This window comes from Colletes latitarsis, chromosome 3, assembly GCF_051014445.1.
Source record: "Colletes latitarsis isolate SP2378_abdomen chromosome 3, iyColLati1, whole genome shotgun sequence".
NCBI lineage: Eukaryota > Metazoa > Arthropoda > Insecta > Hymenoptera > Colletidae > Colletes > Colletes latitarsis.
Window position 1 is genome coordinate 36097568 of NC_135136.1, and position 23583 is coordinate 36121150.

Sequence of the window (23583 nt, forward strand, 5' to 3'; positions counted from 1 at the left end):
TGTCTGGGTTTGGCGAGAGTGTTGCCGTTACGGGCCTCACGTTCCCGGAAGTAGGGACATGAGAATGTCCGGATGCAAGTTGTGAACGTGAGACCCCTAGGAGACTAGACTCCAGCTTTCCGCGTGCGTCAAACCGTCGACGATTATTCGATACAGGAAGCGAAACGAAATTTGTTTTGAATGCGTCGACATAGACTTAATTGCTATCACGATTTATTACCGAATTGTCTAACTTGGACGTGGTTTGCTCGACGATATACGACCATTCGAAATACTTGTTTATTCAAAGCGACGCTGGAACAACGTGTTCCTTTTGGCAGACGATTTCAACTTCTCATTTTTTGCAAATTTGAACAAATACTTAGTTCTGTTAGAGACGGTGCAGGAATAATTAATTCGACACACGTTTCACTATGGAGAATAAAATATTTAATGTAACGATAAAGATTTAGATTGAACACATACTTTTGATATTTTCAAAAACTGAGATCATTGTGATCAATTGTTCTCACTCAAATCAATAATTCATGCTCACAATTTCGTTGATCAAACTAGTGTTAGTAATGTTTTTCACAGTTTTGGAGTAAAGACTCATTTTAATCGAATAAACTGAACGTGAATGATTCAAAGAAAGATGTATAGTATACCTTGAAAGACCGCATGCGGTTTTCAGGTCGCAAGTTCCCCGTTTCCTGGTACAGATTGTTGCCAAGCACGCTCCAGGAGAGTGGGAGGGCGAATCAATGGGCCACTGTCGATGAATTATTGTTCCCAAAAGTAATGACATAAACGATACAAGAGACACTTCGATCTAAATGATTTCGTTAATTTTATTTCACGCGAGACGCAATTATTCGCGACAAATGCAATCATGTAGGGTTACTTCTCGTACTTGTGGCTGTACTCCACATAACCACAACCCTAATAAGAATTATCAACCCTCTTTCTATATCATTGAGGAAGACTACTCGATCCATCTTGACTTCAAGTACGATAGCAATTCGAAAGGGTATCGAAAGGGTAGAATAACTTGGGTCAAAACGGACCCAAGTACTTCAAACTAACCATAACCCTAATAAGAATTATCAACCCCCTTTCCATACCATTGAGGAAGGCTACTCGATCCATCTTGACTTCAAGTACGATCACAATTTTGCAGTCACCGTTAGTATCGAAAGGATTGAACAACTTGGGTCACAATGGACCCGTCCTTCGTGAAGGGGAGGTTCGAATCGTTTGTTTGGTGAGTTTTCGGAGGTCAGTACCGAGCGATTAAGTATCGAGCGTGTCTCCGGGTGTTGTACCATCGAAAATGCAAAAGGGGTTCTTCCGGCTGAGGGAAGCTACGTTTCGTCCGAGTCTCTCTCCGAGTACGTTTACCGAAAGTTCTCAGGCTCGACCTCCGCTCGGACGCATCGGGAAGCACATCACGTAGACTTTAAGCCCTCCCTTATCTGCGCGTCATCAAGAACCAACTTCCCTCTGTCTCTCTATCCGGCTCCTCTGTCTTTTTTCCTCCGTTTCCCTCCTCTTTTGCCTCCGCTGCGCGCTTTTTCTGTCTATGCCGTCTTCTCGATTTCTTTTTTCCTTTGTTTTTTCCTTTTTTCCTTCTGCTCCGTCCTCCTCCCCATTGCACACACGGACACGGCGCTCGCGTGCTCGCGACTCCTCCGTGATTTACATCGCCGGATGTGCTGGGATAATTTAGTGGTTATCGTATTGTCTCTTTTTCCACTGCTTCCCCGCTCGCCTGGCCTGCTCGCTTTCTTCTCCGTCGGTGGAAGGGTTTCATTGAGACACACCGCCGCGTCGTGTACAAAATATTTTCCCGAAAGCGGGCCCCTTTGAGGCGTCGTTTGCGTGAATACGTTAGAATCCCGGATAGAGAGAACTCCTGCGCTTCGTCTTCTCGTCAAGGATGGGAACGTACTCTGTTTCGGTGGTCTTTGACCTTTGGGATTCGTCAATGAACTCTCGTCGACGCGACACAGACGTGTTAAATTCATTTTAATGTCAAACACAATGAGTAGATTGCTCCTACCTGGGAGATTCGAGCCTATAAACACCTGAATCGAAGATCACCAGCGAATTATCTACCCCCTGACCGTTTCATCGCCAAGGGGTTGAGACCTAGAATTACTAACCCCCTCGACATCTTCGTATCCGTCGATGAAAGGTGCTTAAATGATATCTTCTCGACTTGAAGTACTGTTACAAGTAAGGACCTTCTCTCTTGGGTATTTTTATTCTGATTTGGATCTAGACTCGGTTCTTTAGGCACAACGTACACAACGAAAGTAAATATCTAAAATTTGTATAGTATTTGGAATTTGTTAGTAGATTTTTCAAATCGTTCAGGCAAGACACTAAAATTTATATCAGTTACTGGACCGAATTGCAATTACGCAAACGAAAAACGAAAAAGACGAGGGGAACAGAGGAAAGAGAGGTCCCCATTCTGCCCCACATGCAAAACTTGTTTGTATTTATTAATATTACATGCACGAACAATAGGTGCAAGTTAATTGCATTAGTTCGTGTTCGTGTCTCTCGACGTTAATTTGACGATTATTGTTACGCACACAAAGAGCAGGCCTTTAACCCTTTCGTTCTCACCGCCGACTATAGTCAGCATCCACGCAATAGACCGTGGATATTAACGCCGACTATAATCGGGCGCTCGTGCAATGATTAATTGGCACTAACTACGCGGCGTCTGTAGCTCTCCTCCACATTGAAAATAAAAGAAGAGGTCTGCCGGTGTAATGCTGATTTTTTAATGGAGTTTTGCACGTTAACTTGAGCTATTAAAGCCGATGATGTATGACGTTGGGTGCAGACGACTGATGATTTACGAGATATTTAATATTAACTGCGAGGGAATTTATCTTCTGGATCACGACTGAAATTAACAGTTTAGATTCCAGTCTGTATTCCGTTCCATCAAACTTACTCCTGTTTTACGATTTTCATTACGCGTTTCCTACTTTCCTTTTCACAGAAAGGCATAGGAATAATCTTAAATAAAATACTTTCCCACCCCCAAGAAATTGTCTATGCTTTATTTTTAAATTAAACGCGTCATGAGTCACGTTTATTCGAGTAATATGTTCGAAATATTTAATTCTATAATCAAAGTTTGCAGTGTTATTTAATGGAAGATTCTTTTATTCGAAATTTGTATCCAGATAGTTTCGACGATCCCGGGGAAACGGGTCTGGATCGTTGGTCCACGGTTTTCCATCGCGATCGCTCCTCCCGGGTCTCGTTATCGAACGGCCACCGGAAATGACATTTTCTTTGTCGAAGTGGTACAAAAGCTCGGGCATCCGATAGCCCAAAAGGGCCGCGAAAGAAAATTATGTCGAAACTGGAGCCGTAACATTAGGAGCATTGTATTGTAGCACGAGGCTACGACTCTCGGGGGAATAGGCAGGGAGAGTTCCAACGGGCCTTGGTCCTTCTCCAACTCACGTTTTCTCCACCATATCGACGCACACTTGGAATCGAACACACGGACACGACGCCGAAGCGCGGACGGAATGGGACGTGCCCTCAGGTGGTGCTTCGGACCAGCAAATGAATTGTTTAATTGAATTAACCCGGCGTGCTCGCTCGGCCTACCGCGGCCATCATAATTCCCTCGATGCCTGCTAATTGGGCCCTCTTTTACGCGATTATTATGTATCGAGCCGCTCCGCCAACCGATCGGTGCCTCAAAGAGGGGGAATTATCCTCGAAACCAATTTCCACGGACATTCGTTAACCCCTTGTAGCGTTATATCATTAATTTTTTCCAAATATAATCTTTCGATAAATTCGATGGAACTTTGGTGCTCGTTGTTCTATTTTTACATACTCTCGATGACATTTTTTGGGGGGTGTTATATCGTTTCATTAAATTTTTCTAAGTATAGAATATTCTAATAAGACCTATAGGACTTTGAAATAAAATAAGAACTACAAAAGGTAATTTGGTGCTCACTGTTTTATTCTTAAAACAATTTACAAATTAGATATTCGTGATTTTTTGTAACATATAATGTAGGAAATATCATTTATTATGGAGTGTCAGAATTTGGAAATGGTTTACCTGAAAAATATTTATATAATTGAGTGAAACGAATAATTGCAAGCATAAAATGCTATAAAAGTATAGTATAGTCTGTATTAACCAGTTCTATTAACGAACAAAACGATTCTCTTAACGCAGACAATTTTCGTCAGAATAAATCTAAATGAATCTGAATCTCTATGAAGCGTGTCGGCCTCACGTTTGTTGAGCGTATTATTTTATTTTTTGCAGAGTAGTTCTTCAAAAACTTGCATCAGATAAAGCATGATTTAACGCCAACATGCATCATCTTTTCCTTGATAAATGGTTCGACTCAAACAGTTCGTTCAACTTCGAGTGTTCAGTGTCCGATTAATGCTTGGCTTTTCTACTTAAATTTCTTAATCTGTCCATGTATCAAAGTTCTCTCTTATTTTTCGTTTGAATCAAGGCAAACTTTCTTGAAATAATCGTCAGCTTCGAGTGTTTAATAATTGTGAAATTTGTTTACTTTACATATATTTTTCTTTTGTTGTTGATACGTTTGTATACCTTTGTAATTCATTCCAAATATTAATTTGAAAACCAATATCTCGAGTGCAGTTTTTAACATGTGAATTCACACTGATGGAAGAGTTTATTAATCTTGCGCTATTATTTATATATTATTTTATCCTGCAGAATAGTCCCCCGTCGTCGTAATATAGAATATTACATATATTATATTCTCTATCAATATAACGATATTCAAAGAACGTATAGACCACTGTAATAACATACATACTACATTATAAAAGTTAGAACCTATTTTTAGAGTTCTTGTTTGCTCCATACAATTTACCATTCGAATTATTAAATCATCGAATCGGCATTTCGACCTCTTCTCATCAATTTATTATCCTTTCAAGTTTAAATTGTAATTTTGAAATCGATTCTGAATCCACCTAGTCGTACAGACGAATAAAAGCACCGGGAATAATAGAAGCCGGTGGTTTCTCGAGATTCTCACCTGTAGTCGAGGAATCGTCGGACGCAGCCGTTTCCATGCTGTCATTAATAATTCCCCAACCGCTGGAAATTGGCGGATGAAAAATCCAGCAACGCGAGCACCGATCGAGAGGATCGCCGGTAACCTCGTCAGGGTCCGCTGCTGAATTATTGATGGCCGGCACTTAGCACGGCCGAACACGAGGATCCTTATGTGTCCAAGGCGTGTTGCCACCCTTGAACGATATGGCTACGGACACACAGCCCATACCGACAGTTGCGCGAGGGACCTCTTCTATCCCGTGTCCCGTGGGATCCGCGAGAGCCCTTGGCCTGCCCCACACTTGCCACGCTGCCGCCCAATTTCAACAAATTTGACCGAAAGTTGGGCGTAATTTTATTTTCGCACGTCTACGGACGGAGGAGCGGCGTCTGGGCGTTTTAGCGTCTCTCTCGTCCAGCCTGACTGCTTACCTCTGGGGAAACCTACCCGGTGGAGGCCCTCTTGTTCGTGTCTTTCGCGGCACCGGGTCGCCACGACCCTCTTTTTCCTTTATCTTTGCACAATCAGCAGCGGAAGGCACTTTGATCGCACTTTGGCACGTTGTTCCGTGACCGAGCAACATACCCATCGCTGGGAATCTCCACTATCGTTTAGAACATTCCCAGGAATCTAATGTTTATAGGATTCTTCGAGCTTCTGGGTTTTGGCGGTCGAAAGTTTTTATCTGTTGTTTCCATTCGCGAAGCGTCATATTTGCTTTTCTTTCAATTTTATGAATTGGAATCAAAGAAACACGAGGTTGAGAGGAAGGTTAATTCATTATCTGGTAGACCCCAAGATAAATTCAGAATTAAATATGAGTTACCGTAGCTGAGAAAATAAATATTAATAACTGTCGAAAGAACAAGATTTGAAGTAGTTCCTTTTTTACGAATTTAAACGCGAGTATTTTTCATATTTCTGTACCCGCGTCCAGCGTCGATAATGCGATGTTTTATGACTGTCTTTGCAGTGAACGCTTTGTTCGTTTAAAAGGTACCGTTTATTTCGTTGCATTAGCACACAACGTCTCGCAATTAAGGCTGAGCATTTTTTGCAATTCGAATGCGGACAACGGAGCTACCTTGCAGGGCGCTAGAAGCAAACTATGCGAAAGTGAAGTTCAAATAAAATACGTATGCAATTACGGGAAGATGATTCACGCCGTTCCGATGTGAAGGATTGACGACTGACGTCAAAATTCATTGTTTAATGCATTCCTACTTTATCTGATACACATTGATAATTGATAACCACATTTTTAGCTATTAAGAAGTAGAAAGAGAACGACTGAAATTATAGACTACGTTTAAATTAAACTAACTCTTCCCTGCATGGTGTGAACGTACTAATAAAGTATACTAGTGGTGGCCAAACCTTGTCATGATAGAATACATTTAATAAATTTAATAAATTTGATTGAGAAAAAGTAGCCATCTACTATTAATTTTTTAAGAATTTTTTTTTACAGTTGCACTCTTCGCGAAGTAAAAATAAATAATCATGCATGGAAGAGTATCAGAAAATGTATGCAATTATCGATGTTCTCCTTCATCGTGCTCATTACAGATTCCACGAGGGAAAAAATGAATAACCCGCATGGGACTGGCAACCTTTCTCATTTCCACTTTCCAATTGATCATTAAAGATGTAGGAAATTTCTCCTCTATATGCAATTATACGTACGATTACTATGCAGCACGTGTGCACGCCTGCAATGTACCTCTAACAATATGTTACAACGTTTCTTTAGGAACCAGACACCGTACGCAGATATTAATTTCTATTATGTGTCTCACTCGTGAATCTTACTTTTGCAATAATACACATGCACAAGGAAAATCAAAGAAACGATTTCAGAAAAATGTGGTACTGCAGAGGTAGTGGAGCTAGTATAGCATTGCTATTACGTTTCAGTGGATTTGTTAGATAGTTTTTGGAAACGTAAATATAACTATTCGAAAAAGAAATGGTGGCGATTTTTCCTCGCGAGACGCTCGAAGTTTGCCCAACGAGCTGTCCAATCCGTCTAGAAGCGACTGTGTTTGACGTAACTCGGGACAAAGTGCCCGCATTTTAGTAAGCATCGTTGCATACGATCCCGTATGCGATGCACGTACCGCCACGCTCGTTTCTGCATTCGTCGTCGTAAAAAAGTCCACAGCTAGCGTGTGCGTTCGTATCCCAAATTCCAACGGAACCCTTGAACCGATACGAATAATGGAAAAAAAAAGAAAAAATGTAGGTGCGTTTTGTTTATTGCTCGTCTTGACAAGTTCATCCGACGGTGACGGCGACCGTGCGCGTACCTTGACGTTTCGTATTGACAAACGATGACAGCAGCGCACGATTGTGCGATCATTTCGACTCTGTACGATGTTGTACACTATTTCACCGTGCACTTCGACTTTAGGCTATTTATCTTCTTGGCCGAACTCGTTCGAAAACGCCAGGGAAAATTGATTGCGTTACCCGTTGGCTGGTAAATCGGCATGGCTCGACGATACTGACTTCTTTTCGAACCTGAGATGTAATTTTAGATCGCACAACGAACCTGGATCACTCTGTTCTGAAAAATGAATTCTTCTTATCAATTTTGAAGCTCAAACATTCTCAGATTTTGTATACAACTAGTGAAAAATCATCAATAACACAAAATCAATCAACCCTTAAAGTGTCTATATATTTTAGTTTCTCGACTATAACTTTCTAATGAATCATTTAACTGGAAAAAACTGTTTGCAATAGTTTGATGAAGCATAGAAAGCTGAAGAATTGACCCTGCTTTCTTTTGTTACGTTTTATTGTATCTAATCGTATCCCGTCGTTATGATAGACGTCTTCGATCATCGACTCTGTCCAACAGATCGAGGAAACTCCTCCGCCATAAGCAACCAACGGAAACCAACGAAAGACTCCCATAAGGATTAACGAAGCCCCGCGACGCCACGGAAAAAACAAACTCTGAGGGCAATTAAACGCGCCATTTAGCCGCGCGGAAGGGTTGAAAACAAGATGGGATTTTTATTAAGCCGCTATTGCGCTTAACGGCTGTAAAACGACGCTCCTCCTTCCGCCATTCTCTCCCGTTGATCGCGGGGAAAGCCATCCGGAACGACGTTGGCCCATTATGGCCCCGTCTCCGTCACGGCAGTCAAAAGTCGTAAAAAAGGAGGGAAAAGCTTGGTGGAAGACGTCGCGCTATCGGGTCACCGTCTTGTTTTCGCGTTTTACAAGGGTCCCGCGACTTTCGAGCCTCTTCGTTTCTGCACCCCACAACGGCCTCTCGGTTACAGGCTCTTTCGTCCCTGAGGGACAATCACGGGACGCCTCCCTTCTGGTGTCTCGTTGAACTACCTCGGTGACGAGCGTGCCGGAAAACTCGCCGCAAGTAGCGATGGCTGGCAAAGGGATCGAGAATCTTGCAAAGTCTCTATCAAAAGTTTCTATCGAATATAGATTTTGTAATTTTAAAACAGGAGTAAGTTCCATTTAGAATAATTAGACATTACTAATGTAATGGTGTGGATGTTTGCAATCTTTGGAAATTTAGAAGAATTTGATGATGGAGTAAAAGTTTAAAGAATGATTGTTGCGAAAGCTACATTTACGTAATAAACACTTGCCATCTCGATCGATTTATTATTCAACGAGTTACAATAATTCGTCTAGGCACGATAAATTACGCAACGCGAACCAACGAAGAGTACGACGTGAAAATATTCAGTTTTATGTGTGTCAAGGTATTTGCTTAAACATCATCCAAGGTTCGATTTAGATCCAACCGCATGTATAATTCATTTAGTTGCTTGCTAACTTTTAAACTAGCGAATAGGAGTCGTTTAACAACTTTTACTACAGTTACGCGACAGAAACTTGATCGATAACAGTTAAAGAAGACATTTCATATGTTAGGTATTATAATAGGTTTTTCTAAAGAAAAAGATTAGCTTCTCTAGATCAAACTTGCAGCTTCAAGCCTCGAAATTTCAATGTTTTTGAGTAGAGTTTGTCGCACCCTGATCCCTTTCATAAAGCTTGTCCGGATCGCGACGTCCCCTTGAGAAATGAAATTACGGAGCTTGTTCAAGAAGACTACTTCAAACACTGCCTCTGCTGCGAAACTTTAAAGGGTCGTAACTCAGAAAACTAGCAGTTAGGGATCTGTGTCCGTATTGTGCGTTTTCCTCGATACGATTGGCAGAATGGGGTTACAAAGTTTGCTCAAATATTTTTCAATAACACTCAACATTTCTCAAAAAAAAATGTTCTTACAAGATGCAGTCAAATTCCAATTATCCGGCATACTCGGAACTGAGGCAATACAGGAAACTCAAATATGCCGGATAATTGGAAGATGCGTACATATGGAGTGATAGAAACAGGGATTTGCACTACTTTAGGGGGGTTAAGGAACAACTTTTCGAACATTCTTTGAATTTCTAAATATTCTTCACTAAAATACGCGTTGTTTGCACTTCGAAACACTGAAATCTTTCAATTCATTCAGAAGTTATGATGTTTTAAAGATACACATGAAATTACAAGGGAATCAGACACTGGTCAGACATTGTATTTTCGATAAGGAATTTTTTTCTCGAAAGTGCGTAGAATTTTGAGAATATGTCTGTTCACCAAAAATGATTATAATTGACCCCTGCAACTGAAAATAATTTTTCCAGAATGATTTGAAACTTTTCAATTTTCAGGGTAACAGACAGTTATGGTCAGACATTATATTTTCAGTAATGAATTTTTTTCTGGAAAAAGAGTAAGATTTTGGGGGTACGTCTATTGACCAAAAATGATTGCATTTGACCCTCGCAACTGAAAATAATTTTTTTAGAACGATTTGAAATTTTTTAATTTCCCCGAAAAATGTCCACTCCTATTCGGCTTCTCACATGCTCCTAACATTTCTTTTCATCCAAAAAGTATCAGTTTTTCTTTAAACTAGAAAAAGAAACAACATTGCATATGGAACTTAATACATTCTACGCGTTTACGATTCGCTTTAAACAAATTTCTTAACATCAAATCTGGCTCACCGAGCACAGTTGCAGTGCCCGTAAGTTCATTACAGGCGCAGAGTTTGGGAACCTCTGATCCAACCGATGATCGGCGTTCGGAGAAAAACGCATTTGCATCGTCCCACTGCCCCCCCCCCCCCCCCCCCCACCCACGCGTTCGAGACGGGTCGCGTTGGCGCGAAATCGCGACGATTGAAATTTCGATACGGCGGTCGATGCGTCGGGGGGACCGATTCCCTGGTTAACAAAAGGTTAATGACCGTGACTGGACCGATGGAGGGAGAACGGGTTTCGAATAATGCGGATTACGGCTCCCATTGGTCAGCGTTTAATGTTTAAATGTAAAACCGGAATCGAGGGGCCGTCCGCGGGGCGTGGTTAATGTTACGTCGACATTCACCCAGATACATTCGCTGGCGTGTCAGCAAACATAGGCATGATAGCGTTTGAATAATGTATGCTGCCGAAGCGGTGGCCGCTTTTGCCGCGCGTTTGCTCTCCGCTTGTACCGACGCGGACGCGTCGCCACGCCTCTCGTCCCTGCCACTCCGTTCCGCGTCAAATCGCGCGTCGTTCGATACCTGTGCTCGCGTGGAGTTTTCTTTCAAAACACACGGTATTTATCGACGATCGTAAAATAAAATACTGGCGGACGTCGCGGTACCGGAAACGATAGAAATATTCTCCCATAAACGAATTTCACGACAGTACGAAACACAGTATCGCGCGAACGCTATTTTGATATTTGTCATTAGCTTTGGGATTTTAACCCCTTGCCATACAATGACGAGTCTGACTCGTTACAAGTTCTTGATGACATGTTTCACAATCATGAGGCTACTTACTCGTCATCAAGTCTTATCTATTAAAATGAACAGATTTTTATATTCACGAGGTAGTCGTAAAACAAATCTATTCTTTCTTGTGACCATTCCTTGTACGAACAAATTTAAGCAAAATTAAATAGTGCACGTTTGAAAAATTATTCGAAATTAAATCGTACGTCAAGGGGTTAATAGTCTGCAGGATCGTACGTTTTAGTCACGAAGCTGGAAAGGGAACCGACTTTCGAGTCGGAGGAATGTACATTTGTAATCGATTAACCCACATGAACTTAGAACACGGGAATAAAAAGGAACAGTCACCCCGGGGTGCTACGTACTCTGGGTCAATAGCTGTAACATGATTCTGGCGGAGCAGTTAATTCGTTGCTAGCATATCAAGTGCCCGGAGTCCTTACAGGAGGATTACGCGAAACGAATATCTTAAGGAACCAACAAATATAATTGAATTTCGGGCAAAAGCTGAAGAAGCGTATTTCTATTCTTGCCACACGAACGGTAACATGCTTCAATTTGTCGTAAGCGTGTAAAAGCATCGACCTCGACGTCGAAATCCGAAGAATGGGGATGTCGTGAGCACTCGAAAGCCATCGATGATCTAGAAAAATTTATTTCGATTCTGGTTCTGAGTCCTCGTCGGGGAAACAAGTTGTATTTAACGCGTTAAGTTGACCCACATGTTTGGTGGAAGGAAAGATTGTCAAGTTAAGAACCTTTAAGAAACTTAAAAGACATGGTTTGACATGAGACTGCAAAGAATTAATACTTTGACAGCCGCTGTCACATATACGTGGCTTTGTCAGCGACTATCACGCGATATGATTTTACCATTTCAGTCGCCATTAAATTTATCACGTTTAATTAAGATATTTTCAGCAACGAATAGTTGAGATACAAAACGCGACGATTATATCATCTTTGCGATCAACCACAACCGTCGATCTCAAAGTCCAATGGTGGAATTAAAGCTCGCGTCCCTTTCGTTCGACAGAGATGGTCAAAACGTTTTATTCGAATTATTTACGAATGAAATTTTCGTTTTTATTCAACGAGCGACGGATGAACGGATTATCCTTTGCTCGTTACTCGAAAATTGCGTCTGGACAAGAACTTTTGCCCATGTCTGACGTTCGATCTGGTAGGAAAAGCGTTCCTGACATGATCGAGTCAACGTCCAAAAATTAGATTTATCCGAATCGCCGGACGTCTGCTCACGTCTAACCTTCTGCGTCCCCGTTCTCTGTTACAGCATCCTCGAGATGCGCAAGGAGAAGAGCAGAGACGCCGCCAGGTGTCGAAGAGGGAAGGAGAACTTCGAGTTCTACGAGTTAGCGAAAATGCTGCCATTACCGGCGGCCATTACCTCCCAGTTGGACAAAGCCTCCATAATAAGGCTAACCATCTCGTACCTCAAACTTCGGGAATTCTCGGGCCACGGAGACCCGCCATGGAATCGGGACGATCCACCGCCGAATAAATCTGTCAAAGGTACGGAGTTTATCGTCCATTTACACGCGTTTGCTACCAACGACCCACACTGTGCTTGTTTGGCAAATTCTTCCAATTATTTCCAATCAATCCTCACTGTTTTGGGATTTACGAATTTACCTTACAAAAATATACTCTCGAAAAAAGATGATCTTTCTTAAGTGACTGTACTTTGTACACACAGTAAGGATAAAGCAGTTGCTCTTGCTAAATAAAATTAATAATAAATCGGTGACTGGTATAAATTGCTTGTAATAAATCAGTGAATAGTAAACACAACCCTGTAATTTCTAAATCTGCTTTCAATTTAACTCAAATTTACATATCTCTAACAATAGTTATCAAGCGTGAATTCCATTTACAAGGGTCGATTTTTAAAATAAAGGGTCATTGTGTAATAAGTCAAGGGATTTCAAATAACGTTGGATCAAAAGTCGATCTACAAAAGTGAAATTTATGTTTATAGAATTTATAAATACAGTTTCGAAGAACATTTAATGCGTGCATCCCCTCGTCCTGCGTTTGATTAAATATTACGAACTGTTCAACGAACAAGAAACTGTTCACTGCCCCAAAAAAAATATTTTCCCAGCTCGCGTTCTCGCGACGTGGAAACAACACAGATGATTGGACCCCTTCTTATTAGAAAGTGTATCTGTCGGTGATATCTCCTGATGGATCAGTATTTAACCCCCGGTAGGGGAGTCGATTCGCCGTTGAAGATCGACGACCGTGCTACTCGTGCAGCGGAACGTGTCTTCGGGGCTGAAGCAACGGGGAAAATCAAGTTTATTGCAAAACGAACCCGTCATTAAGACGACGCCGCAAATAGTACCGTGGCACGCAAGTATGCATGCAAATCTCGTGCATTTTGGTGGAATGCTCTGGAGAAATTCGTTGAAAATCTGGAACGAACACTGCATCGTATATTGAATTGTCTACGTTGGAAATAAATTGCAACGAATTAATATAAACGATGGAAATGAACAAGTTAAAAAAGATCGATAGCAACCTACTGCAATCTGTAAAACATCAAACTGAAAGAGTAGCGATTTTCTCAGCTTCGTTCAGTTTCTCTTGAATTTCGAGGAGACACAAGAAACGAAACGCTTTAATCAGCCCTATCGTTAATTCATCGAGGGGGGAACGGACACTGAATTTCGATGGAAATTCACGGTACACCGGTATCGAATTAACTGGACAAAGGTTGTCCACTAACGTTCTCAAGAATTCGCGTAAGCAAGCCGGCAATAGATCGAGGCTCGCGATACCCTTTATAACTCGAGTGACCGCTCGCAGCCGGCAAGAGATTCGCAGATACATAGTAATAGAGAATTGTCCGCTATAATCGAGCGATAGCATCGCCATTGGCTTTCTTCATTTTCGTGGTTCATTTAACGAAAATGGGTGACGGCGTTTCCACCGAACGGGGGACATTGAAATGCTAACAGCTTCGTTTATCCTTACGGAGCCTTGAAAACTCTGTAAACGGATCAGATATTAGCGATGAAATCGAAAGAAAGTCTCCTCGTCTTCTTATTTTTATCTTTGTCGTGGATTAATCTTCACTGTTTTGGAATCCGTGAATTTTCTTTCCTTATAGAAATCTACTCTCGGAAGAAAATGATCTCTGTTAACTGCACTTTCCAAACATGGTAAAAGCAGTTGCTCTTGCAAAATCTTTTAGTGCTATCGCGTGTCCCACATTCTCCGTCGCTGTTATTCTTCGGGCAGTTCTTCGAGATTAACAATTCCGGTACTGATTGGTATACCGCCGTCTGACATTCGTTTTTTAAATGAACCCGAGGAACGTTCGCGTATTCTATGTAACGTTCTCTTGTCTGGCAGACGTCTATTGGGGAAACGGTTCGCATACAGACGCGTCGCTTCGACCCAACTGCACTGGGCAAGTCCGTACATCGATTGCATGTCCGCCATTTCCTGGTACACTTATTCCTTATTTCTTCTATTCGCCCAACAAATTAATTGCCAAGTGCTTTTCGTGAAATAGTCAACAGGGTCAAGAGATAGGATAGAGGTATCGAGCATTCTATACGAATCGTGTTGGTAGAATTCAGTTGCACTGAATTTGAATAAAAAAATTATCCCAGATAAATATTTATTCGAATGGTTCCCAACTCTGATGGAGGCCACGGTTATAATCGAGTTCTTACTGTATTAAGATTCTTATTTTCTAAATAATGTTGAAACATTCTGTAAGTTTGAAGCGAGCACCGTGGAATCGATTGATTTTGGACGAATTTTCAGGGATTTGGAAGCTCCGTGCACCGCGATTCGAGGGAAAATAAGGCGGTTGAGAGAATTCACTTATTCATCGGCACTACTTTCGGAATCGGGGGGGTTGGTTGAGTTAATATTTGTCGTGGCGCGGAAGGGTGGTAGAGATGAGATGGGAGAGGGGGAGGGATTCGATGCGTACATACAAAGCGGCACACATAAAGGCTTAGGTGGCTGCAGTGCCGCTACCTACATGGAAATCTAATCACAGCAACCCCTGCGCGGGCCTCGCGTTACCAACCGCCAATGTAACTAAACTAACGAAATCGAGTTAGGCACCGTCCGCACATCGCTGCCACAGCTCCTCGTCAAACTAAATCCAGTGCGCCGGGTTCACCCTCGCCGCATGTCAGTACCACAACCGGAACGAGAGGCCTCTCGACTTAACGAAGTAAAATGCGTTAAAGATTTCCAGACACGTCGGTTGATTTATTTTCTTCCCGGGTTCTACGGGCTCCAGAGGAATCGACGTCTTATTTTTTATCCCTCGTCACTTTTCGAAACGAAAAGAGCAGAATAGGTCTTCGATGGCCACGCGTTTCACGCAAAGACTGTCGCGTACTGATGAATTCAACATTTACACAGTTTTGCCAGCAAGCAAACGTACCAGTATCAATTTCATTAATTCACAGAAGCGATAGGAAGCAAAGGAAATTTTTCCAAATTGGTGAATTCCACAAGCACGACGTAAATGATTATGCAGAAATAAGAGAGGATCTTTGAATGGTAATTTCACTTAGTAACTCGCCCCGAGAGGTCGTTTCTACCAAAGTCGCATGAAAATTGGCAAAGCAACCGGAGTAGCTTCCAAACAGCGCGTCTTTAGGACCACTAGATCGCACAGAATGGCTCACGTAATTTTAAATTGATTTTTTGTATCCCTTATCGCGTTTCCCCTCCGCGATGTACCATTTCAGCTGAATCGTGTTCTCGCAAAATTTCTCGAATAAGGTGCGAAGTGATTACAGAGATTTGTAAATAATGGAGCATTTACACCTCTATCGTTCATTGTTTTATTAAAATAAGAAATAATTCTTGTAAAAGAATGGAAGACAGGGAACCTACTTCCTCAAAGAAAACACATATTCACGACCATTTTCGAAAAGAGAAACACAACTACGAGACTCTGTCTCGTCGAGGAGTCGCATTAGCACGTTCGATCTTCGCTAAATTGATCGCAGCAAGAGGGTAGATATTTTTCCACCTTCCCCAAGGAAACATCCGCGAGCTACGGACGTGGACAACGGAATAAACCTTCCCCTTGGTTATTTATCAAAATATTGTGATGTCCAACGTTTGGAGAATTGTACCAATTTCCGTCGAATCAAAAATTAGTTAATTCAAACACTCTTTATTTCATCTGAATTTTGTCGAATATCCTGGGAGTTTGTAGCATAGTTTGAACAATATCTCTGTTAATTTTCATAACAAAATCTTAATCCATACAAGAAGATATCCTTGTACTACGATGTACTTATTTATAAGTACAATATTTTATTTCATCCACCCTATAAACAATGCACCACCGGTGAATCGCAGGATGAGTTCTCGCGTCGCGAAGTTTCTGATCGAGCAACCCCTGATAGGACCCAAAAGGAACTTCGCGTTTTGAGAAAACAGTTAGGAAAAGGGGGGGGGGAGGTCGATCGGTAAAAGTTTAATCGGTATTCATGGATCGTGCTCGAACGAAACAAAACGAACGCGTCGGTCAGGCGAAAGTCCGACACGGATTATTCGGGGATCCGGGTCCGAAAGGCCGAAATATCAGAATTAACTTGTTGACCGAATAGCGAAAGGTAGGTAGGGTCATCAATCCGACGAGTTAGCCCCGGCACTTCGGCTCGTTTCTCCGTGGGGTTTACCGGATTAAGCGGTTCGCGTCGAGTTTGATCGAGTCTTCTAAGTCTTTCATTACCGGGGACCGACCGGAGGGTGGGTTTATTATTACGGTAAGAAGGAGGCCGTCTTGTTTGTTAAACGAGGGGAGAAAGAAGACGCAAAGGGGTCACCGGGGGCACAGGAGGCTATCTGAACGCGGCGTGACTCACGTTGTTCGGAATAAGCTAAAGGTAGCCCCCCCGATTCTAGCCACTGCGTCTTTATTAACTCTTTGCTGACCAGTAGACTTGGATTTGGCTGCAAGGGATGTCCCAAAACAGTATCGATCACTGAAATAGTATTGGCTACTTATACGTTGGTAGTACACCACACTGTAACTTTTTATTCGAACTGAACTTTTGAAAATTTACTGTAAGAGAATAAATAAACATTTATTTCCATTGCATTATATATTTTGTCACGTGTCTATTGTTTGAATTTCTTTGATAGTATAATTGTCGGTAGTTCTAGTGTTAAACAAAAATTGGGAGGGTGTACTTTCTATAGGGTTCAACTTTGGTTGATGAAACTGTTTAAGATAACCAATAGCCTCGTTATATTATAAATAAAAGGGATACTAAATGTGTGACGTGATCTGCACTTGTCTGAGAGATTATTCTAATATCATAGTAAATGATAGAAACATAAATCATATCAGAATGGAAACTAAATATTTGCCCAAAACATTTCAAGGAATCTATTCGATAATTTATTGTCCTAGTAGACAAATTCCCTCCGTTGTACTGCACTTATATTATTCATCATTAAAAGTTGTAATTTTCTTGATAGACAGTAGATTTTTCTGAAACCAGCCTTTGAACGAAAACTGTATATTCGTCGCAGAATTGAATAATACACAAATCACGTATATTCTGACAATACTTCTGATTCCAGGTGCGAATCGAGTGAGGTCGTCAGCATCTGATGCGGTGGACCACTTTGAAGTACACCAAGGCACCCATATACTTCAAGTGAGTACACAATTAGAACTCCAATTATGTTAATAATAGACTTACGTTGCGATTCCCTTTTTATAATAATTTTCATCTTAATTTAAAGTTGAGATCATATAGAATTAAGAGAAGCATCGATGCTTGTTTTCTATGTATTATACATCGTAAGAAACGTTAAATTGGAAAAGTAGTACAACAAAAATAAAATCCTAGACAGAGAATAGTACATACGAATTTCGACTACTGTTTATTACGTAACATAATAAGTTTACTTCATACGCAAGGAAGGTGCAATTCATAGTTTCGGTATGAAGACGCGGAAGCCGCGAATGATGCATTCGACGCGCGTGTGACGCATAGTGTATACCAAACATGCTCCGACGCCTGAAACCGCAACATTCCGCAACCAGTTTTTCTTTGCTGCGAGTCAGTACGGTTCGAACTTCAAATTGAGATCAAAATCACTGCGGAAATATACAGGAATCGTTACTCAACACTACTCATTTAAATGTCAGAGTTTAATTGTCTTCGTATATACGAGTTTCAATAATTACTGATGTACAATGTAAAAAGAAAACATCAATTCAATAATTTTATTAATACGTAGACTGCCACGGTACTTTGCAAGATTTCGGTGTAAAAATATTCTTGTTGATTTTGAATAAACTTTGATTTTTTGTTCTCCTTCCTGAGACTACCTACTCGTATTAACCGATGTACTATGAATTTCATCCTAGATGCATATTATCTAAGTCTAGATAAAATTTAGGGATCTTGACCTACAGTTTAAGAAGCTAAAATACTCATAGTAGATATTAAAATAATAAATTTATAATACGCTGCAAGGATAATTTTAGACTTTCCAACGATTTTCCCCGATAAACCTAGCAAAACGTTGACGCGAGAATATACCAATCACGTTCCTTGACACGAGAACCCCCCTAAGCGTGGAAATAATTTAGAAAGGGCGAGATTGTGGCCAGCTTTTTAGGGTTTCGAGCCACCATACGACGGTTGGGAGTTAAAAAGAGAACTCGTTGGTCCGAAGAACGATTGCTACCATATTTTCCGTTTCAGTCGCTGGACGGGTTCGCGATGGCGGTCGCTGCTGATGGACGGTTCCTGTACATATCCGAGACCGTCTCAATTTACCTTGGACTCTCACAGGTGAGTGTGCAGCCGGTCTCCCCCCCGGCCGGGGGCGTCGTTGGGAGCGTGACTCGTTCGCGGGGATGTTGATGGAAGGTCGGGGGCCATAGGGGGAGGGAGCTACAGGGAGCCGAGATAGGTGTGGTGCGCGGGGGAGGATGAAATGAAGCGGAAGACGTATAAGACACAGGCGTGCACGCGAGGTAGGCACGTATGCGAGCCGGAAGGGCAAAGATAGCGGGCGAGAGGGAACCACGGCCGTGGAAAAAGGAGAAGAGCCGACGAAGAAGGGCGGAGGTGGCCTCCGTCGGGCGAGAACGAAGAGGAAGGGAAGAAAAGGGAAGGCGAAAGGAGAAGGGAAAAAAGAAGCGTGGCCGGGATAGAGGCGGATAAGGACGACAGAGAGAGAAACAGAGAGAGAGAGAGAGGTCAAGGGAGGAAAAGAGGAGAAGGTTGTATGAGTTGGCGGCCATACTGGCTGGCACCAAGCATGACATAGACGAGGGAAGGATGGGTGGTTGGGGGCGGGGGTGGTCGCATGCGGCTCACGTAGCCTCTGCACGGCGGCGTGTTCGCCATTCCTAATGCTGCCCGTGAAGGTAGATGGAGAAAAGAGAGAGAGCGGGAGGGGAGCAACGGGGAACAGAGGGGAACAGAGAGAAACAGAGAGGGAGAGAGAGACGCGATAGCGGGAGGAAGGTGTACGGGAGGTGACCGGTGTACCAGCTCGGTTCTGCGAGACTCGTGGAGCAATCAATAGGGTGTTTCGGGGATTCGGGAAACCGGCGCCGACGTTGCCACAAACATGGCTGACGGCAGCCCCTGCGTTCCAAAGGTGTTTCTCGTCGAAACGTTCCCCGATATGGAAATCGAGACGTTTTAACGTGAACGGAAAAGACGCTCTTCGAGTCCTTCCGGCCCTGTTGTCCGTGTCCCCGCGAACTGCCCCGGGAACCATTTTGCGCCCGTTAGCGATCCATAATTGCTTGCTTTTTAATACCACGCGGCTTAAGACGCGGTAGGGTTTTATTATTCCGCGGGCAAGTTCGATTGAAATTAAAGTTTCAGCGCCGATGAAATTGACTTTCGTCGGAATTAAGAGTTTCCCTCGCCCCCGGTGGAAACCGTGGCCCCTCGAAGCTGAGTAATCTACTTCGCGGGATTTACATACTTTGTCTTTGAGACGATCGCCCAGACTCCGGGATTAAAGAACAAATCGACGCGTAGAAATTTGCCTTACTGTTTTCGACGCAATTGGAAGCTTCGTTTAATTATCAATGGGCGTTTCCTGTAAGCCAAGCAGATTTTTGGCAATGTTTCGATCGAAGAGTTGACCATTAAAGACTATGGAGAAGAGTTCTTCTAGAGAAAACTAATCTTTAAATATTATAATTCTGCGATTATCACCTTTCGCAGACAATAGTCAGAAAACACACATTTTTCAAATATAAATACGATTCTTCGTCTCATAATCATTACGTATAAAAACAGATTAGAAAGAAGAATTACTCTTAATTAATGACACGATAAGAAGAAGTCAATGCAAAGTAAACATCATTATATTCAGATATGAGGCATGAGAAATATATATTTTTAAATACTTGTATCATTTTCAAAAGAAAACAATTGCGTTCGTTCAATTATCGTTAAAGAAATGTGCACTTTTCGTTTGCCAGTTTGATATACGTTTATAATATACGAATATCAGACAAATGTGTTGAAATTCATGCGTAGTTCATTCTATACGAAAAAGGGCAGGTAACAAAAAGGTTTCAACACAGAACTTCTTTCTATTCAATCCTACTGGGAGATGTTAAACAACCATAAAAGCACCCGCTACGTGTCGAACTCTGTATCTGAGACATTTTACTTGCTTCCTTTGTTAAATCTTTTCTGAAATACACTCCTAATGTTAACGTTATTATAAATAACGAATCACAGAATGCATTAAGAATCAGTTCCTTAATTTTTGAATGAAAAACAGAATGTAGAATGATCCCTTGGGAATAGCTAGCGCGAAAATGGCGTTCGACAATCTCGACAGACGTTAGTGCGAGGAATAGAGGGACATTTTTGCTTGAATTGCAGGTAGAGATGACGGGATCAAGCGTTTTCGATTACGTCCATCAGCAAGACCACGCGGAAGTCGCAGAGCAATTAGGCCTCGGATTGGCCTCGAGTAGTTCTTCCGGTCCACACTCGTCGAGCTCCGGATTAGCGTCGCCGAGTAGTGCAGCGTCTGAAGAACACGGTTCGTCTTCCACGGCGAATCCCGACGGTAAGTTGTCGATGACACACTGCGTGGAAGAATCCAAAAAAGTCACGAAACATCGTAAAATTTTTGATTCCAAAATACCATACGATATTAAATAGTAAAAGTTGAATCATTCGTTTGTATTATATACACGAATACATACGATTTTTTTTTTTATTTAACTACAGTGTCATCAGTGATGGCGTTATCATCGAGCGGTCTTTATAAAGGATACGATCGAGCGTTCTGCGTGCGGATGAAATCCTCGCTGGCGAAAAGGGGTTGCCATTTTAAGTCTTCTGGTTATAGGGTGAGTATCTCACACATTCATAAATAGAGCAATTTTCTAACTTTTTAGCATCCCCCTTTCCTCCACCATTTTTTATTCGTCTTACCACGGTTTTTATTTAATTAAATTCCAAACTTAAACTGTTACTTTTAATCCCCATTTGGCATTTCATAAATCAATGTTTAATTAAGAAGAGTGTGGGCGTTAATCGACTGTTATAAATTCAGGTCGTACTGTTGCTGTGCCGTTTGAGACCACAGTATACGTTTAGCCATACAAGAAAGTCTGCGCCACCTTTGATGGGCATGGTCGGCTTAGCGATCGCACTTCCTCCGCCAAATGTGCACGAAATTCGTCTTGAAACCGATATGTTCGTCACCCGAATTAACTTCGACTTTCGGATAGCACATTGCGAACCAAAGTGAGTTGAATCGTCGTTTCTCTTTTTTTTTTATTTCTAACGATTTAGTGCACCTTCGTAAACTTGTTTCTTCGCGTTTACTTACAGAGTATCCGAATTATTAGACTATACAGCCGACGAATTAACGGGGAAAAATCTTTATACGTTGTGCCATGGAGAAGATGCGAACCGTCTTCGGAAGTCACATATTGACTGTGAGTATTTATCGTAATAAATACTCGTTTGTCGCGTAACTTTTATCGAGGATCGTGAATTGTTTCAGTGATTCATAAGGGGCAAGTGTTGACGCATTACTATAGGTTGATGAACAAAAGCGGGGGATACACGTGGCTGCAAACTTGCGCGACCGTCGTGTGCAACTCGAAAAACGCCGAAGAGCAAAATATCATTTGTGTCAATTACGTCATAAGGTAAAGTGCAAAGTTACCATCAAATAATAATATTATAAAAATAACAGAATATCCCTAACACTATTTTATAAAATTAAAATATATATTCTCTCGATAAAATATTTAATAAATCATCGACATCAGCATCACACTTCAACAGAGTGTTATGCCTAGAATCAATCGCTTATCGGGATAAAAGGCAATAACCGATATTTTCTATAAAATTGTAATTTATCATTTACATGCGTCCAGTGGTCGAGAATACGAGAACTTAATAATGGACTGCTGCCAACTAGAAGACGGTGTAATGGGTGTCAAACGCGAGGACGCCGCTGGAAACGATCCAGAAAATGGATCACCCGATGCCGACAAAGGAGGTACTGTGTCATGAAATACTCAACATTTATAGAAAACTCTATGTAGGGTAATTCACAGCCTTATGACAGTATTTTTGAGACGTGTAAGAATTGATTGTAAATTAATATAATTCGCAAAAGCTGCTCTAAGTTTTCGTGAATGTGAAAGTTAACGTGACGTACTAACTTAGTGGTTACCAATTAGAATAACTTTTACTACAAGCTCGAAAAATACTTCCATAAGGTTGTAAGTTATCCTGTATACGTTCGTGAACTTCAGATAATTAAATGGGAAAAGCGTTTGTAAAATAATCGTCCTAATCGTAAATGAAAACATCTGACCTGGTCAAAATTGTTTTATGACTACAATGCAAAACACGTATAATATAGGGTGAGCCACGAAAAGCAGGACACCTAAATATATCTCTTCTTGTTTGGAAAAAACAACATGACACACGTATATAAAATTAGATCGTTCTTTTCTATCGATTATTAACACATCGATAAACTGATACGCTATCTCGATTATTCAATGCCTTTAACAGATCGTACGTGCCCGTAATTTGTTGATAGTTATATTTATATATATTTAGAGATCTGTTAACGGGCACGTACATGTAATCTAATCTCTTAAGAGACTAAATTTCGCAACGGTAATGTCGATCAAAGATTTCCAAGTCTAAGATCGTTAACTATTTTCATTACTCAAAATAAAAATATGTAACCCTGTTTAATAATAAGTAATGTGAACGTCAGAAAAATATTGCAAATCGCACAATGAGTCCCTACTAAGCATCGTCAAAAGCAACGGAGATATTGAAGGTGTTCAAGTTAAGTGGGATACCCTGGATTCTCCGTGCTTAGGGTCATTTTAAAAATCATGTTGTCATTAATACCCCACTGTACTTATAAGGAAATGACCTTGAGAAAAATTGATTACATTTGCCCCTTCCGAACAAATGATGATTTTACTAGGACATTTTTTCCTGTCTTCAATCTTAACAGGAACATTTAGGTGTCCTGCTTCTCGTGGCTCACCCTCTGTAGTATCTACCGCAAAAGGGAACGAGCGTAGCGCGTCGTATTCCATTGTTGCCCAGGGCGCCAAAGACGGACCAGTCAGATACGATAATTTATCATTAAAAAGTACTA

General features: G+C 41.5%; 1 protein-coding gene across 4 annotated transcripts in view; it reads left to right on the top strand.

The window, feature by feature from the left end:
- Nucleotides 1–23583, top strand: part of LOC143340236 (protein trachealess-like) — a 167268-nt gene that overhangs the window by 142059 nt on the left and 1626 nt on the right. For 2 of the 4 annotated variants that reach the window (XM_076761951.1, XM_076761953.1), the window contains 10 exons: nt 12206–12444; nt 17515–17591; nt 18651–18740; nt 20811–21000; nt 21165–21286; nt 21493–21686; nt 21774–21880; nt 21949–22096; nt 22328–22452; nt 23437–23577. In XM_076761951.1, coding sequence (XP_076618066.1) covers nt 12206–12444; nt 17515–17591; nt 18651–18740; nt 20811–21000; nt 21165–21286; nt 21493–21686; nt 21774–21880; nt 21949–22096; nt 22328–22452; nt 23437–23577 — 1433 coding nt within the window. The remainder of the gene's footprint in view (nt 1–12205; nt 12445–17514; nt 17592–18650; nt 18741–20810; nt 21001–21164; nt 21287–21492; nt 21687–21773; nt 21881–21948; nt 22097–22327; nt 22453–23436; nt 23578–23583) is intronic. The other 2 variants (XM_076761952.1, XM_076761954.1) reach the window with 1 other exon arrangement.